Source organism: Loxodonta africana, chromosome 21, assembly GCF_030014295.1.
Source record: "Loxodonta africana isolate mLoxAfr1 chromosome 21, mLoxAfr1.hap2, whole genome shotgun sequence".
In the NCBI taxonomy this organism is placed as follows: Eukaryota; Metazoa; Chordata; class Mammalia; order Proboscidea; family Elephantidae; genus Loxodonta; species Loxodonta africana.
The window spans coordinates 75245263-75264348 of record NC_087362.1 but is presented as its reverse complement, the minus strand read 5'-3'; the positions used below and the strand labels follow the sequence as shown (position 1 = coordinate 75264348).

At 42.1% G+C, this 19086-nt stretch overlaps 2 protein-coding genes across 9 annotated transcripts in view; one reads left to right on the top strand and one right to left on the bottom strand.

The window, feature by feature from the left end:
- The window catches only part of PHKB (phosphorylase kinase regulatory subunit beta), a 248057-nt gene extending 244468 nt beyond the window's left edge, over nucleotides 1–3589 (bottom strand). For 6 of the 8 annotated variants that reach the window (XM_023555679.2, XM_064274128.1, XM_064274133.1 and 3 more), the window contains exon 1: nucleotides 3499–3586. In XM_023555679.2, coding sequence (XP_023411447.2) covers nucleotides 3499–3574 — 76 coding nt within the window. In that variant the 5' untranslated portion in view covers nucleotides 3575–3586. Of the gene's footprint in view, nucleotides 1–1273; nucleotides 3419–3498 lie in introns of those variants that run through there. The other 2 variants (XM_023555674.2, XM_023555675.2) reach the window with 2 other exon arrangements.
- Nucleotides 3590–3860: 271 nt separating this feature from the next.
- ITFG1 (integrin alpha FG-GAP repeat containing 1) overlaps nucleotides 3861–19086 on the top strand; it is a 242533-nt gene continuing 227307 nt past the window's right edge. Inside the window, exons 1-5 of the mRNA XM_064274126.1 lie at nucleotides 3861–4083; nucleotides 5675–5747; nucleotides 10895–11040; nucleotides 12255–12312; nucleotides 13614–13688. Of these exons, the coding sequence (XP_064130196.1) occupies nucleotides 3876–4083; nucleotides 5675–5747; nucleotides 10895–11040; nucleotides 12255–12312; nucleotides 13614–13688 (560 nt within the window). The 5' untranslated portion in view covers nucleotides 3861–3875. The remainder of the gene's footprint in view (nucleotides 4084–5674; nucleotides 5748–10894; nucleotides 11041–12254; nucleotides 12313–13613; nucleotides 13689–19086) is intronic.

The following is a 19086-nucleotide window of genomic DNA, read 5'->3' as shown; positions in this document are numbered from 1 at the left end:
TTAAAAGAAAGAAAACACAGTCCAAAGATACACATTCTTTCATTCTTTTAGCTCAGATATGACATCAGAAATAAATAGACATTGTTACATATAATATGCTATTTTGTCACTTAGCAGATGACAACTGAAGACAAGGATCATTTTTGTTCTTTAAAGTATAAGCTTTGTTTTCTCCTGTTTGACTGTGATTCTTCCCTAAGCTATTTCCTTTTGCTTTTCTTAGCGATTTTCTTCCTCCATCTTGACAGGACAGGAATTAGGGATGGAGATAAGGAAGGGGACCACTTCTGAAGTGGTCTATCACAGTTTGGGTTGGCCCATCTCACATTTGCCTGTTAACGGGTGCTGAGAATTAAATATTTTGCTTTGGGTACATTAGAAACAATGCAACAGAGTGTTCTGACAAGTATCAGTTTTGAAATGGCCCCAGTTAGGCCACGACCTACAGGAAAGGACCCTACAGTTTCCGTCTTAATTTCATCTATTTGGCCATTTAACAACACCCATTTCTTTTTCTTTAAAGTGAGACAGATGCATTCAAAGGCATGCATTCCTAAAGGGAATCCATACGTGGATCTTCCTGGGTCCATGAACCTCCCAGAAATTGTTTTCAAAATAATATGCACTCAACTGGGATGCAATTACACAGTTTTCACACAACTTAAGGGGCCCACCAACCACTACAGGTTAACAGCCACTGCGCCAAGGTTTCCTCCAGCCCTCACACAGAGGAGCTAGGGGATGGAGCACAAAGCACATGGCCTCGCAACGTAAAAGTCTCCCAGCCTGGTGCAAGCAGCTTCACCTCTTGACTTTCTGTTTCCTGTCTATGAAACTGTATATGATGATGTTTACTTCATTGGAAGCTGATTCCAAGTTGGGGCTATGGGGTGTTGACCAAAAGTTACTAATTTATAAACGCTGCTTCCATTATGCAAGAGAACAAAAAACGGTTTAAGGAGCTGCCTTGTATACTCGTTTGACAATTGAGGCTCCCAGAAACAGAAGAACTGAACTGCCTCTGGCCAAACCGTTTGCAGGTGTCAGGGTAGGGACTCTGCTCTTGGTCCCTCACATGCCTTACACACAATAATGTGACAGGCTACACTCAAAACAGTGCACACCTGAGCCCAACAACAGCAGAAATGGCGCTCGAGCTTGGGCCCACCAAAGAAGAAAGAAAGCAAAATGACATCATATGGTGACATAAACCTTCAGAAATTAAGGTTTTTTAAAAAATACCAAGGGACCCTTTTGGGGTCTACACACTTACCAGACCTTAAGAAAGCTGGCGGTGAGGAGGCGACCGCATCAGGTGAGCCGGCCATGTCAAACTGTTGACTCTAATCATAAGCGTCACAGGCTAAACTAGAGCAATTTCCATAGCTGTTTAGTGAAGGTTAGAAGCAATCAGCATTAGATTAATTGAAAGCAGTGTGAGCAGTTATTAACACAATGCAGTGCGTGACAAGAGGCAATAATTGTGGTCTGTTACAATTTTATTTCCCTTTTATGACTTGACAATTTGATTGTCTTTCATAAGTTACATTTGCTTATATGGATGAGACAGGAAATACATAATAATCACTTATTAAATGTTATATAAGAACAGCATCTATTGTTTAGTGATTAGGCTACTATGTAACAACGCTCAGAATTTGGTAGTAGAGTCTATACTAGAGTCAGTTAGTATACTTTTCAAATGAAACTGTTTATATTTTCTTATAAAAGTAACAAACAGAATCACAATGACTGTTTTTAGATAACACAGGAAGTAACTGATGCCATTCAGGAAATTTTTAAGCCGTTCACAGAGTTATCAGGAGACTCTAAAACCTCAAACATAATGGTTAATTTGGGGAAATGATTCCAATTGGTAGCTCTTTCATTCCTAGATGGAAACATACTGAAACATCCAACACTGATACTATGCGCTTAGCTACTCTGCACTGAACTTGAGCGACTGCGTTCAACAGTTAAGTAAAATCGGAATTTTTTTTCTCAGTTAAAAAGAAAAAAACAGAAGTACGGTTTTCAAAGCTTACTGCTATGACATGCATTTCAGAAGAAATAAAGACTACAGAAGAAAATAAATCCTACATGCTTATTAAAGGAAAAGAGAAAGGCAGCAAATGTGTGTTGCTGGCAGGAGCTCAGTTCTCTGTAAGAAAACTCTGGTTACTCTTTGTCTAGACATCTTCAATCTAGTAACACATTTTTTAGCTCAGACAGCCATATATTTCTGTATGTCCAAAAATTTAGAAAGATGCAAAACAAAAATACATGTGACTATTTCAAGTAATTGAATTGACTCTAAAATGTACTGTAGGGTCGCTGTGAGTCAGAATCTTTTGCACTGCAGTGGAATGGACTTAAAACGTAATAAGGATTACTTTGTGAAAAATTCTTTCAAACTTCAGAGATGGTTTTACATTTTAGCCGAAGTAAATAAATACAATTTTTAAAGTTTAAAAACAGAATGAAACTGGCAACAAAGATGGTGTGAAATTTTCCCGTGTGATTTATGAAATTTTATACTTTCTCCAAATTAGAAAAAAAGGCAGACAACTAAAACTTTAATAAATGGGCAAAGCCTAAAACATAAGGTGGAGATTCTTAGCTGAGAAAAAAATAATTATCATAATATCCACGCAAATGCAAAGTTAATTTTCCTAGGTCAATGTTTTTTCGGTGTTCTTAAACTCCCGTCAACATTCCCCAATATTGATAGCTGGTACAGCCAATCTTTTAAAAGGTTCTTAGTTCAAGACTTGTCATTCAACTAACTCTCCTTTTCACAGGCGCATTTTTAGCTCAAGTTCTTTTCCAGGCAGCCAGGAACAAGGGCACCGGCTCTCTGGGGAGTTACCAGCCTCAAGTGCTAACTTCAAAGTCGTGACTTGGCAATTGGGGCAAGTCAGTTCAGGACACTTGAGCCGTTACAACTGCCTGCGCGGCGCATTCTGCCTTCTGGGGCCTGGGCTTTGGGATCCTTAACTGGGAACCATACGTCCTGGGATCCCTCCCAGCCCTAAGTATGCTCAATGTGACCCCCTCGTTTCCTGAGGTCTCATGCCCTTCAGTTTCTGCTAGGGCTAAGAATTTGTGGGGAATGTAAAAGAAAGATGAAATACGGCAACGGCGGGCCACTGGCTTCCTAGGCCAGGTCGCAGTCCTATCTATGGACGAAGCGACCTGACTTCTGCAGGGGAAAGTGGCCGCCGCCTGATTTCCAAGGGAAGACTCCGGGAGGGAGGTGTCGTGACTACTTTCCGAGGGGAACACACAGCGGAGCTGAGGCCGCCGCCTAAGTCTACAGGTGGGGGAGTCCGCAGGTGGGGGGGTCCGCAGGAGCAGGCACGGGCCGCCGCCCGCTTTCTGGGGGGAAGACGGGGCGCAGGTTCACCTGCAGGACCCCCACCTGCCGCCCGCCCGGGCGCAGGAGCGAGGACACCACCCACGGTGCGGGGGTAGGGGCGGCGCCCCAGCCAGCCAAACCTGAGCGCTTGGTCCGGGCTCTTCGCTCCAGGACCTTCCAGCTGACTTCGGCCACCAGCCCCGCCGCCCCCGCCATCGCGCTCAGGCCGAGACTGTGGCCCCCGCCCCCGGGCCGCCCGTCAGCACCGCCCGGCCCCGCCCCCCGCGCGACACTGTCGAGAGGCGCGCCGGCCGGAAGTGAGCGCCAGAGCCGGCTTCGACCTGCTCCGCGGCCTCCCGAGCGTCGGAGGGGCGGCCTACGGGAGGCTGAGAGGGAAGCCGGCGGCGGCTTGAACGCGCCGCCGGGGCTGCGCTTTTTCTCGCTCGGCCGGCGGCGCGGCGCTTTACGGCTGCCGTCAAGCGCGGCGAGGCCGGCGGGCGGGGGCCGAGGGGCTGCCATGGCGGCGGCGGGTCGGCTGCCGAGCTCCCGGGCGCTTCGGGCGCCGCTGCTTGTGGGACTCGTGCTGCTGGTAGTCGGGCCGGCCCCGGCGCGGGCGCTGCACAACGTCACGGCCGAGCTCTTCGGGGCTGAGGCCTGGGGCACGGTAGCGGCCTTCGGAGACCTCAACTCCGACAAGCAGACGGATCTCTTCGTGCTACGGGAAAGTCAGTGCTTGCCCGGCCCTCCCTCTGCCCGCCGCCCCGGTGCCCCGCCTGGTGGTCCCCACATCCCCCAACCCGGTGGCCGGCCCTCCTGCATTTCCCGGCCCCTTCCCTCCCAGCCCTGCTTCCCTCCCCTTATCTCCAGCACCCTTGATAGCTTACCCCCTTTTTCCATCTTTTCCAGCCCCGAAGCTCTGGCAACGCCCCGGTCGTCTTTACCTGAGAAGCCTGCGGCCTCGACTCACGCACCCTTTTTCCCCTGCCTTGCAAAGCCCTTCCTGACTCCCAGGACTCTTTGTGCCTTGCCCCTATATTCGCTCCCAAGGCCTCTTCCTTCCCTTTTGCTTTACTGCCCCCGAGCCCCTGCACCTTTGTAGAACAGGAAAAGATGCAACTTCAGTTTTTCACAGGAGGTTTCTTGCCTTGCCCTGACTTACCAGACCCTCCCTTTATCCGAATCCCAGCTGTCTCTGAAGGTCTTCTGTCCTCCCAAGGTCCTAAACCTTTCCGCAGCTCACACAGGCCTCTAGCAGGGAGAGTCGATAAACCCCAGCTCTCCTAGGGAAGCATTCCCAAACTGCAAAGCCTTCCCTACTGAGCTACCTGGTCTTTTGTGTGCACCTGCACATGCCTCACCTTTGTCACCCCGTGGTCTCCCAAATCTCTGCTGTCTTTACCAACTTATGGTTCTTGGAAGTTCTTTAGTGATAGCTATATATCACTGAGCAAACTTTTTTGTAAATCTTAATGCTGACAATGGGTCCTGGTGTTGTTGAGTATCCGCAAAAACAGGTGCTGTGTAATTAAGATCAAGGCCACAGAGGAAGTAAGTGAAGACCTGACAGATTCTGACTGGCAGGATCCTGGCCCAGGCTTCCAGGAGCCCTTGTCAGACCCCAGAGTCTCTTGTGGACCCTAGATATTTTCTTTTTGTGTGACTCAATGCCAAATTCCATCCACACCAGACACAGACACTCTTTTAACTTTAATGATGACATATGTTTTGGTTCAACAGTGTGAAAAGTCTGTCCCAATGAATGCTCATTGAGGTCTGAGAATGCATCATCCTGAGGGATGGTTCCACAGGAGCCACAAGGAGCCTTGGAGGCTTCAGCTTTTGCGCGTGCACGCTTAGTCACATCGTTGTTACTAGTCAGATACCTGCGGTCGGAATTCTTGTGTCCTTGGTGTGATGCATCTGTGTGATGAACTAAACGGCCTTAAAGGGACTATGTTGTTAGATTTGGGAAGATAAAACTTTCAATAAGGCTAGAAAGCGTGTTCCTGTGTGGTTCTCTTAAGTCATCCAGTCTGATTCCTGGCAGACACCACTGACTTCAGCATCTCTCGATCCACCAGAGTTTTCGGTGTTCGCGCTGCTTATTTCTCTGTTGCTTTGAATATTGCACATGTGATATACTATTTGGTGGACCCCATTCCATTAGACTAGTGGAACTGTCCTTGAGAGGACAGATAAACTGGAGAGAATAAAAGTTACCTTCTTGAGAACAGTGCCTGAAAAGCTTCTTGTGACTACTGACTGGATTTCTTACTGGGAAACATTTTTCTAATATCATATATTCGCTTCTTTTAGGAAATGATTTAGTCGTCTTTTTGGCAGACCAGAACGCACCCTATTTTAAACCCAAAGTAAAGCTATCCTTGAAGTAAGTACAAACGTGTTTTTTTCTGCAAAATACTAGTCTTTAGTGTTATAATGAACATGCGATAGCTGGTTGGCTTGTCTTTGAAATCAGTCTTGCTCAACTGTGGTATTGTGATACAAAACCACTAGGTGTGAGCAGCGAGTAATTTGTTAGGAAAAACAGTGAAAGTATTAAAGTTTAAAAATAGTTTACTTTTAAAAAATAAATTTGTGTGGAGCCTGACCTGTTTCTGTGAGAATACTCCTTATCCCTTGTCATCTGATACACTTTCTAGAATGTGTTGGGAGTTATGCCTCACCCTGACTGTGACTGTGCGAGCCATTGGTACAGGAGGCTCCTCAGAGGAGGCTCCTCAGATCAACCATGTATTGCCGGGGAGGGAGTAGTGTGCAGCCAGGAAAAGGTCAGTGACCGCTGTTCGAATTCTTTATCAGCTGGTAGATGGTGAGTTTTTTAAGGTTTATTTTGAAAGAGTTCAGATCAAACTTTTGAAACTTTTAAAATTTTGAAATTTGAATTTTAAAAATATTGTTTAAATGATAGTCCTTATTTTTCTTTGTATATGGCTGGCATTGCATGAAAAACATAGTGACCCTCAGCGATAGTGAGCCAAGCGGTTTTGAAACTACAAGAAGCAAGGTTGATTGCTGTCGGGGTTGAAGGAGGAAGAGCTGGGTCAGTGCAGGCTAGTGTGGCAGCTTCCAGAAGGTCAGGAGACTTGAGCTTGGCTTTGTTGCTGCTGTTACTTGCTATCAAGTCAATTTTAGGATGAATGAAATTTGGCCTGGGGTGTTCAAGGTTGGGGACACAGCATTTAAAACAACAGCCGTAAAAACAGAATGTTGTGAGCAGGGGGCTGGAAGGTTTGTCTGTGAGAAGTAGAGGATGCACTTGGGCAGTTAGAGGTTAGGAAGATGAAATCGGGGCCCCCGCAGACCTTCACAGGTACCAGAAAGCGTTTGAACTTGATCGTGCAGACAGTAAGGAGTCATTACAGGTTCTTATACAAAAGGGAGATAGTAAAGGTGGTATTTTAAGTTGACACGCTTGCTAACCACATATAGGGTGAATTGGGGAAGAGCCCTGGTGGCACAGTGGTTAAGTGCTCAGCTGCTAACTAAAAGGTCAGTGGTTTGAACCAACCAGCCACTCCATGGGAGAAAGATGTGGCAGCCTGTTTCTGTAAAGATTTACGGCCTTGGGAACACTGTGGGGAAGTTCTACTCTGTCCTAGGGTCACTGTGAGTTGAAATCAACTGGACAGCAATGGGTTTGGTTTTTCTGGTTTGGTAGGATGAATTGGCATGAGGAAAGATGAGAGACTGCTTAAGAAGCCACTGTAAAAGTACCTTTATGGAGTGATGAGTTTTGGACTCTACAATACTTTATTTAAACTCAGACAAATGTAAAAAAAAATTGCTTTGAGTTAGAACATCAGAAGAAACGTTATAAATGGATAAACAGGAATTTAACTGTCTTGAGTACTGTTCGTGAGTACTGGATGTCAGCATGCATGCAGTAGACAGGGAGCATAAGTTAATAAATGTTATGTACAAGAAGTGAACTAACTGCCCAGAAGTGATTTTTCTTGGAAGATTAGAAGGAAATTTATGGCACATTTAAGGGCTTGAGTTCTGCTAACTTTAAAAAAAAAAAAAAAAACTTGTTTTTTTATTAATGCAATACTGATTGTTTTATATACTTTTAAAATGTATAAGCTCTAGATTTCTATTTAATTTAAAATATTTTTCAGAGTAAAAGTAACCACTCTTTCTTTCCCTCTTCCACTCAAATACAACTACTTTTAAAATTTATAGCTGTTTCTTCTGGTGTTTATTTCCATATTTTAAAATAAATGTTTACACTGTAATTTCTTGATTTATCATTTTTAACCATCATGACATGGTTTTTTTATTTGCATCATTAAGGATCTATATCTGTCATCTCAGGATAGTTATATTGTAATTCTTTTTTTGACCATGCAGATTCTGTGTACTTCAGAACCAGGTACTGTACAATATTTTACATCTTGTACAGTTTCCTCCCCTGGAGTAAATGGTTTTTTTTAAAAATAAACTCCGTAGTTTTCTATGTACATATCCTTAATTTTTTCGCAGCTATGCCATTATAGCTGCCATATACCTATCCTGCATTTTTGTTTTCCCCAACAAATCCTCCGCACTGGGTACTTGCCCTTGGCTTTTCTTTGTTTGATCCCTCATTTTTTGGATCCTGTGCCACCTTCTTTGTTTCTTCCTTTATTTCACTGGAGTGCATCCTTCAGGAAATTCCCAAGAAAGGATGCATAGTAGGTCCTCGAATGTCCAGAAACTTTTTATACGCACTCATTCTTAACAGTTTGGTTTGGCTAATGGTCTTCTAGCTTCCCGCACTATTGTTGAAAAATCCAGTGTCATTCCTTCTCCTATTCCTTCAAATATGACTTGTTCTATTTTTAATTTTGAGAACTATTAGTCTCCTCCTTATCCCTTTTGCACTGAAATTTCATGATGTGCCTTGGTGTAGATTACATTTCATTCATTATTCTGAGCATTTGTTGGGCCCTTTCAAACTTTTTTTTTTTTTTTTCAAACTGGAGGCTTCTGTCCTTGGGGCTCTCTGAAATGTTCTAATATTATTTCTTTGACTTTTTTTTTTTTCCTTGAGAATTCCCACCAGCTGGGTATTGCACTGCCTGGCTTCATCCTTTAGTCCTTTATCTTATCTATTTTTTGTTATTTTGTTTTATTTTTCTTTTCAGGAGGTTTTTTCTCAACTTTATCTTCTAAGCCTTCTATGGAATTTTTTATTTTAGCTGTCATATTTTTAATTTCCAAGATTTTTTTTTGTTCTCTCTTTTTTTTTTTTCTTTTAACATATTGTTCTTTTATAATGGACATACTGTTCTCTCTTATGTCCTAATGGTGTGGTGGTTAAAACACTAGGCTGCTGACCAAAAGGTTGGGGGGTTAAACCCACCAGCCGCTCTTCCAGGAGAAAGATGTGACGGTCTGCTTCTTTAAAGATTTACAGCCTTGGAAACCCTATGGGGCAGTTCTGCCTTGTCCTGTAGGGTTGCTGTGAGTCTGAATTGACTCAACACCAGCAAGTTTGGTTTATCTCTCCAAGTATAGTTTTGAAGTTTTCTTTTGTTCCCTCCATTATCTCTTGTTTTCCCAAAAGCCAGGTGTCTATTCATATTTAAGAGTAAGGCACTACAGAGCTCACTGGAAGCTCTTTGCATGAGTGGGACTTGTCTACTGTCTCTCACCCCGTGGGTATATTCCTGACTGCTGGCATTCTAGGAATAGGATGGCAAAAAAAAAAAGAAGAAGAAAAAACAACCCATTGCCATTGAGTCCATTCCAACTCAGTGACCCTGTATGACAGGGTAGAACTACCCCATAGGGTTTCCAAGGAACAGCCAGTAGATTTGAACTGCTAGCCTTTTGGTTAGCAGCCGATCTCTTAACTCCTGTGCCACCAGTGCTCCAGGAATAGAGTGGAGCTGGGTCAAACCTATTCTCTGTAGACTTTTTCTTAACTCCTTGTGTTTAATTTAAGGTCTCACCCTTACCTTCTGCTGTAACTTAAATCCCCAATGCCTGAGACTTTCCGAAGAATAAACTTCTTGGTTCTTGCCTAGCTGAACCAGAAGGAGAAGGGACCGCCACTCAGAAAACAGACTTTCAGATCAACCTATTTTCAGCTCTGTGCCTCACTCTTGTCTTCCACTATTTCTGATGACTCCAAATTCTGGGCCTTTCAGGAGTTTTCAAGGCAGAAGGCCTTCCTTTTTGAGTCTTTTTTCTCTGGGAACTTTAGGTGCTAACTGAAAGGGTGGAGGTTCAAGTCCACTCGGAGGCACCTTGGAAAAGAAAGACCTGGCAATCTACTTCCAGAAAATCAGCACTTGAAAACCTATGGAACACAGTTCTACTCTGACACACATGGGGTCGCCACAAGTTGAAGTCAACCGGAAGGCAGCTGGTTAGCATATATGGTTGCTATAGCTTGTCATTTTTAAAGACAGGGTATTTTTCATGGAAAGCTTCAAGTATTGTTGGTATCTTTTGAAGAAACTGCCACTACTAAAAATATTTTTACTGTGATGACGACGAATTTCAGAGGCCCACACAACTATTTGAAGTCCGGGTATTCCCTTTAACTAGCTGTTTAACCCTGGAAACTACTTACTCACCCTGAACCTCGGTTTCCTAGTCTGTTAAATGAGGATAACAATACCTAGTTCAGGTGGTGAAGAGTAAATGAGACATTAAGCACTTGATATATAATACCTGAGATGGTAAGAGGATGCATGGTAATAAGGCTGTTATTATATTGTTTTTCTTAACAATATTTTCCTCACTTTCACTTTAGGTAAAATCTCTGTGTACATAGTTTTAGATTCTTGATGCTATTTAGGAAATAATGATCCATAGTCTAATTTGAAACTTCCTGTCTTTCTATTTGCTCTAAGTAGAATTCAATATGAATTGAATTTAAGACCTATTTTTTGGTTGAGTTGCCCAGACAACATTATGGCAAGACTGCAGGATGTTCTGTTAAGTTTTCAAGTTTAATAGAAATGATTCTGGAGTATTTATGATTAAAAATATAAAACTAGGTAAGTACATTTGGTTAGTGTAGTACCAAGTTTGGTGAAAAAGAACTTATTTCTTGACTAGCTTTCGGAAGTAGAATTATCTAACTTTCACTGTAAATCTAGAATCTACAATTAAAATCCCAAATTAAATATTTTGTAAATAATATATTTTAACAAAATCACAGTGGTATTCTTTCTTGTAAACATTTATTATAAACACCGTTCAAATGTCAAATGTCTTGAGAAAGGAACCAACTAAATAATAGAACTATATGAGTCAATGCTTGAACATGAAACTGAGCTTCTTCTTAATATATTTCAGATTTATCTTGTGTCTTAAGACTACTCTGTATTAACCCTGAGCTCTTTACTCCCTGTTAAAGAGGTCTGCATACGTAAAGGATAAGATATTAAAGAAAACAATGAAATTGATTCTGTGAAGTTTAAACTTTTATATTAAGCATACACTTGCATAGTAGAACTGTGGAGGTGTCTTTTTTTAATGATAATTTGGGTATTTTTAAATGCTCATTTGTTTTAGGAATCACAGTGCATTGATAACCAGTGTAGTCCCTGGGGATTACGACGGAGACTCACAAATGGATGTCCTTCTGACATATCATCCCCAAAACCACGCCAGCGGTGATTTGGGAGCTGTTATCTTCTGGGGACAAAATCAGACATTAGGTAAATTTATTGTAAGAATTTTTCATAGTCCTCATTTGTTACTGAAGGAAAAATACGCCTACTGTTCTTAGGTAAAAATACCAAGAACATTGTTCTGAAATCAGTTCAAAATGCAGTTCTCGAGTGTCAGTAATTATCTATATAAACTTTTTAAAAGCTTATTTTCTGATTTTCTTTTTCTACCCAGTACCAGTCTGAAGTAGTTACAGAGAACAAAATTCACTCTCGGTGGCTTAAGAAAGAAAGATTTATTGAAGGCGTTTAATGGGTTACAGAATTATTAGGACAGATTATAGGATGAACTTTGAGTAACTCCCCGCAGCCATCAAGGAACTATGTATTACCTCTTTCACTATTAGACACTAGCCAGCTACAGAGTGACTGTAAGGATGACAGCATGCCTGCTCTTACTCTCACTCAAGGCAAAACGGGAGCCCCTCCCTCTGTCTCTTGATTCTGGCAGATTAGTGATCAGACACTAAGAAACAGCAGAAGCAGAGCCTTCTCACTTCGGCCTTCCAAAACTCACAGTGTATCTGATTAGCCTGGCTTGAATTTTGCTCAGAATCTCAAGCATGCAGATATCTGGAATGCTATCCTTGGTTTCTAGTCTCCCCAGTACAAGAACACACAAAAAAAGCTAGAGTGGAGATCGAGAGCCAGTCTACCATATCCACCCACAAACCTTCAAGTCTTCTGAGAGGGCCAATTAATTATATCAAAATAGACAACTTTTACAGGGAGCTATATTTCAAGGAAGTAAAATACAGTTGCATTTTTTGTACCATTTGGGAATGTAAGCAGGAATATCAAGCTCTGTGTTAATTCAGTAAGTATTTAAAAAGGCTGACCGTGTACATGCACTGCACACATACAAGTGTGGACATTACACAGTCAGGTATTTTGCTTATTTGGGCTTGTGAATCGCCAATTGCTCCAAGTGTAAATTATATGTAAAGAAGGCTTGCCTAAGGGATATGCAGATTGAAGCCTCAGGAGGAGGCTTGATCTTCACTGTAGAATGAATTCTCCCAGTGTGTCCTTTACACACTTGATCTCACTTAAGTTAGATTTATGGTTTCTTGTTAGTGGTAATATTTGGAATAAATTAGAGATAAATCTTGAAAAACATAAAAGGATATTCTCCTCTAAGTGTAGATACCAGAAATAATATAAAATGCCTTGTCTAATTTATATTTTTTCTTTCCCTACAGATCCTAAGAATATGACCATACTCAATAGGACCTTTCAAGATCAACCACTAATTATGGAGTAAGTATGTGCTTGCTTCCCTTTGAATGATATTGAACTTAACAAACATAAAATCTTTTGCATAGGAAATTACCTTGCAGATTAGAATTGACCAAAAGTTTACTCTTCCTAGTTGGCTGCAACAATGGACACAGGCATATCAACGATTGTGAGAATGGCCCAGGACCAGGCAGTGTTTCGTTCTGTTATACATAGGGTTGCTCTGAGCTGGAACTGACTAGATGGCACCTAACAATAACAACTAACGTTGATAGAGGCCTGTACTCTCGGTTATATGATATTTATTTGTCATGATGGAGGAAAGAAACTAAAATTCAGTATTTTGGAAAAAGGAAGAAGTTTGTGCTTTTAATAGCTTTGAATAAGCTCCATATGGATTTATGTTGATTAAGATAACCATTTTTAGTAAAAACTATTAGTGCTTGACAGATATGAAAGATACAGGGTTTCCTCCAGAAATTTAGAAAGATTTCTACATTAAGGAGAAATTTTGGTCCTTTTTACAAGTCTCCTTTAGCGTTATCAATGTGTTTCCTTGAATAGACTCATGTACCATGATAAACTTAATCCAGATTCCTAGCAGGAGTTTTTGGTATTGAGGTAGAGATCATTCTTGGGACTGTAATGGTGTATAGTCACATTCCGCCTCCAGCACCACCATTCTTGCAGTTACTGAAATCATAGCCATACATCGACAGGCCAGTGGCCATGATAGTCTGAACTGGAAATTCATGGATTAATTTTAAGGGCACTTGGCTTGATTTCTTTCTCGTTGTTATAATATTCAGTGGCCAGTATGAATTTTTTTTACCAACTGGAGATTACTTTTGTGGGTTATTTCTCCTAAGCCCATCTAACTAAACAATTTGGGTCAGGATTCTGAAGTAAGTTTCTAGGAGTCAGTGCTGTCTTCTTCTCACACAGGGGTAGGCTAGATCTTGTAGCGGTTGAAAACAACTCCAAAATCTCACAGTGAAAGTTAGTTTCTTGCTCACAGTACATGTCCGTGAGGTTCACTAATAGGCTCTGCTCCATGCCATCACTCCGTGTAGGCTGTCAGAGGCTTCACCGTCTGAAACACATATTCTTCTCATTGCCACAGCAGGCTTAGAGAGGGCTGGAAGGTCCAGTGACAAATGCTTCGGCCTGAAAGTGACACGTCACTTGTGCTCACATTTCGTTGACTACAGCTAGATACTGTAATGCAATGTCTACCATATCTCCTAAAAGTTTTTTTTTTTTTCTAGCTAAGTGAGAAGAGTAGAATTTAATAAAATAAATGCTTAATGTTTTCTTTTCAGCTTCAATGGTGATTTAATTCCTGACGTATTTGGTGTCACAAATGAATCCAACCAGCCACAGATACTATTAGGAGGGTGAGTACATACGGTTTTACTCTGCAGTTAATTGTGTGTGTTGTTGCTGCTGCAGGGGCAGTATGTGCACCTGATCGCTCTAAGCTTTGGGGCAACAATCCAACTCCTTTGAAACCCTGTCCTAGCAGGTTTTTAGGAGGGCATTGGCTCACCGTATAAGCTCTAAAACTGTGTGTATTTCATTTGCACCTGCTTTCTTTGTAGATCCAGCTTAACCCCTTTATCCCTCTAGAGACTTTACAGGCCCGCCTTTAAATAGTGGTTAGCTAGATGTTTTTAGAGGTGGAAGGGTTTAATTTAATTTGAATAGATCTCTGAAGCCTTGATTGGATCTTCTACCTTAGTCATATTAGCTTCCAAACTTTGTTCTTTCTTTCATTCGTTTGTTTAATGAGCAATCAGTAATTGCCTGAAAATATAAGCACTGCTCTTCTAAGCTCTGAGAACTTTTCAGCTTACACTTCGTCCTTGACCAGTATGTCTGCCAGGCCTCTCGCTATCTGAGGAAACCATTGCTCTCTTAGGAAAAGCTGCCAGAAGCCTTGCAATTCAAAGATCTCCATTATAATTCCTCTGGATTTAAATGAAACGGTACTTTATACAAGAACTCATGAAAGCCGGATATTGTTCATGAGATACCTTCCACGTGGTGCATTTTTTTCTGTATCTTACAAGGCAAAATTTAGTTCCAGAGTACAGAATGTGTCATTTTTTATGTTAGCCCTCCAGGCAGTGCAGGGAACCACCTGTGTCCATTGGTCATGCCTGGGAACTTGGGAATCTAATGAATTTTCCCTCTGTGTTTTTAAAGTAGTGTCTCCTTATGATTGGTTTTTGAAACATGATCACAGGTACACCGATGAGTAAATTGTCAAAATTGAAGGTATTTTGATATTTCCTATCACTTTTTCTGAAATTTTTCAATAAACAATATGGGTGTTTTGATGCTAGTCATAGTGAACTTTGAGAGACTTATTGTGAATATTGAATGAGAAACCTGGTTTTTTTCCTTAAATTTTGAAAACTATCTGGAAGAGTGCCCTGTTCTAGAGACCAGTTGGGCTGAGTTCCTCTTTGCCCTTGTGGCCACGTCTTGTGGGAACGGATGCAGGTGGGGTGGGGATGAGGTGAACAAGCTGCTCCTGCCTTGGCAGGCCTGCTGTTTCGCCTTGAATTGGGACTGCTTGGGAAACCCTGTCTTTTCCTCTCCTCTTCAAAGACAGACTGTGACTGAGAATGATGGTGGCTTTTGGCCTGATTTATTACATGGTAACCTTCATTTTAGTCAAAGAAATACTTGTAGTATCTTTAACTTGGAATAGTTTGTTTTTAGGAATTAAAACCTTTATAACAGCTTTTATTGACATTTCAAAAAGTTAAACTTCCAATATCTTTAGCTTGTTTATTTGTTCTGAATTCTATGTTAGAATTTTTCTCTAATGCCTCTTTTAAAAATGTAGTTTTTAAAACTTATTCTGCCTAAAGTAATACTCTGGTATTTTATGATGTTACAGATTGAACAATAATTGCCAACCCATACTCTGAGTGACAAGTTTGAATCCGAGATTTTTCTTGATGCCAGTCTAAAGAATGAAGTTATATAAATCGACAGAAAAGAATTTCTGTCAATAACGTTAAAATGACCGTAGCCTTAACGATATCACTGTGATTCAGACAGCAGAACAAGTCCCTGTGGGAGCAGCGTTTATATGTTACTAAAATAAGGAAAATATATTTAGGCCTCATCGCTTTTATAAGCTGCCAACACAGGCACAGGTGCATGAGTGAAACGGCCATCAGCAGTGACATTCTGGATCATTCACACGGACTACCTGATCTTATTTATCAAGACATCTAAACTCACCTGACTTATCAAGAAACCTAAGTTAACTTTGCAGCTTAAATATTGATCTTTAGGGGTATGTCAGGCCCAAGATTATCTTAAATTTAATTGAATTTGGCCAGCGCCTTCGTTTTATGGGAAAGTTGCAATGATATTTAAATCCAGTGCTAAATGCTTCCATAGGATTGTGCTAGAAAGCTCATGCTATGACTGGTCCAGTGCAGGCTTGGAAACATGCAACAGATTACCGCTAGGTGAATCCAGCACGGCCAGCCTGGCGGGAGGAGGTGTGCAGATGGCCAGCCCAGGCAGGTGGTGGTAGCAGAAGCAAAGCCCACTGCTGACAGGTCGGTTCCAACTCCTGGTGACCTGACAGGACGGGGCAGAGCCGCTCCATAGGGTTTCCAAGGCTGTAGTCTTCACAGAAGCAGACTGTCACATCTTTGTCCTGTGGAGTGACTAGTGGGTTTGAACCGACAACCTTTCGATTAGCAGCTGAGTGCTTTAACCACTGTACCACCACAGCTCCTTATGGGCAGAAAAACCCCTTGTAATTGGTGCAGAGAGGGGAGTTATCTGACAGTGACAGGAAGGAAGGGTGCGAGAGGTAATCGAAGTGTGTTAAACGGTCAAAGGTGAGACTTCAGTTGACAGCTCTACCTCACTTTATAATGACTTGAAATAATATAATAACGCACCACATCGCTTAGAAATAGCACCTAGCTATCAAGTGTTAGAGCAGCTTCTGCAGTGATGTAGGTTGTCATTAATGAGCACTTCCTATAAAAGGGTATTTGAAACTGATGTTGCCTAAGCATTCAGAATCTTTTTTTTAGTACTGAAATGAGAACACTTGTACCTGTAATTTTAATCAAAGCCAAATGTAACATTGATTTGTTCACATTTTCTATGACTCATTTACTGAGTTCAGAAACATGACTGGGTCAGGCCTGAGTTGTGTACTTGGGGATATTGGCGTAGGTGTATGACAGATACATGATTTTGGCATACTGTGTTTACTTAGGAACCCTGGTGGCACAGTGGTTAACAGCTTGCCTGCTAACCTAAAGGTTGACAGTTCAAATCTACCAGCCGCTCCTTAGAAACAGTGTGGAACAGTTCTCTTCTGTCCTATAGGGTCACTATGAGACTGAATCGACTTGACAGCAAAGGGTTTGGTGTTTACCTCACAAGTGATTGCATGGAAATTTCAAATGTGATATTAATGGCACTGAAAGCAGGCATTTTTAACTGCAAGTTGTGTGGGTGAATTTTTATTCCCCATTATCGGAAAAAAAAAACTATCTTCTTTTGAAATATAGTTAGCTACTGTAAACCCAAAATTAATAAATCCCTGTTTTTCCTTCTAACCTTTCTTGTCTTCTCATATTATATCCGATGACTGATTTATTAAATCACCCTTCATTTTTACTGCTGATTTTGATGGTGCATTACAGGAAATAATTGCAAATATACGTCTTAACGAACTCATAATAGGATGTTGTGTCAGTTAAATCATATCGTATAGAAAGAATATAAAAATGATGGTGAGATAGTAACACAAAATAAAACCTGATAATCCTCAAGATAGCTTTTAAGTTTTATGATCAGCATTGATTCCCATAATCCAACAAAAAAATTTGGCTCTGAGATGATTCATATTTTCTTCAGATTCTCCTGGCAGCCCCCTCCCCTTCCCGCTCTACACACCATTTATATTTTTAACACTCTTTAAAAGGAATCCATTAGAACTCGCAATCAGTTTTTTATCAGTATTTCCATGGAAACAGTACATCAATTTTCTAACTTTTTGCTTTTGCCAAAAAAAAAAAAAAAAACTCTGCTGTAGGAGATAAATTCATTTGTTCTCCCCCTGTTTCTTACCTAAACCTTTTGCTTTCAAAATTAAATCACAAAAACAGTGAAAAGCTTTAGCAGGTGACTTAAAAATTTATGACTGATTATTTCAAGTAACATGTCATAGTTACCTAAGGATCCATAACTTTACTTCCTTGACTCCCATCAGAAGTTTTTGAGGGGTCAGTGAAATGACCCAAGAATCTCTGGTGAGTCATCCCACTGTGTTGTTTTATGGCCTGGTCAGTAGCGCTGTGTTTAAGTGAAATTTTGTTTGCGTCTAAGTGAATGGCTTAAGATAATAATCTGAGACCTTACCCGCTTTGCTCTCATTTAAATCTTAAAAATTTTGGATAAAAATTTCTTTTTGAGAAATAGCAAAGATGTCAGCTTCTTTTGAGAAATAATGTGGATTTAAAGTTTCTGTGCAAAGAAATTGATAGTAACATTTCACTATGAAGGTACCAAATGATTATATTTACAACAGTGTCTCAAATTCAGCATATTTCATATTTGAGTTAGCATATGCCAAAATTTTGTTTCCTCATTTGAGGGGAGAACACTTTATTTTATTCCTACTTTCATATGCCTTGAAAAATTGAGTATTAAAGCAAGCAGTTTTAGAAGCCATGTGTTTAGCAGACTTTGAACAAGATTAGTGTGCGCTGTAATTTCAATTTAGGGTAAAATGTGTCAAAATGACTTATAATGTCTAAGCGTACAGATTAGTGAAGTCCTCTGTTGTTAGATTCCTATTGCATTTTTTTAAAAGTTTATACACTGTTGGGGGTGGAGCCAAGATGGCGGACTAGGCAGATGCTACCTCGGATCCCTCTTACAACAAAGACACGGAAAAACAAGTGAATCGATCACATACATAACAATCTACGAACCCTGAACAACAAACACAGATTTAGAGACGGAGAACGAACTAATACGGGGAAGCAGCGATTGTTTCCAGAGCCTGGAGCCAGCGTACCAGTCAGGTACGGCACAAGCACAGAGAGCTGCTCCACCCCCCTGAACTAACCCCGGGAGGGGGACCAGCCGGTTCCACGGGCGGCGTGGGACGCAGCCGGTAGCAGAAGTCCCCAGGAGGCAGTGACTGGTCTTGGAGCAGAAAGAGCAGCGTCCGAGCCGGGGAACCATCCAGCAGGGATTTGGACTGGACGCAGGTACGGCATAAACACGGAGAGTTGCTCCACCCCCCTGAGCTAACCCCGGGAAGGGGACCAGCCGGGTCGCGCGGGCGGCGTAGGACGCAGCCGGTAGGAGAAGTCCCCGGGAGGCAGCGACTGGTATTGGAGCGGGGAGAACAGCGTCCCAGCCGGGACACTCGGTCGCGGCACAAGCACGGGGAGCTGCTCCACCCATCTGAACTAACCCCGGGAGGAGGCCCAACTGGCTCTCGGTGCGGCACGGCCATGCGGCTGGAGGGACGAGAAGTCCCCGGGAGGCAGCGACTGGTATTGGAGCGGGGAGAACAGCGTCCCAGCCGGGACACTCGGTCACGGCACAAGCACGGGGAGCTGCTCCACCCATCTGAACTAACCCCAGGAGGAGGCCCAACAGGCTCTCGGGTGCGGCACGGCCACGCGGCTGGAGGGACGAGAAGTTCCCGGGAGGCAGCGACTGATTTTGGAGTCGAGAGTGCACCGTCCCAGTAGGGGAGCCTTGACGCTGGGCGTGGGGCTGGAA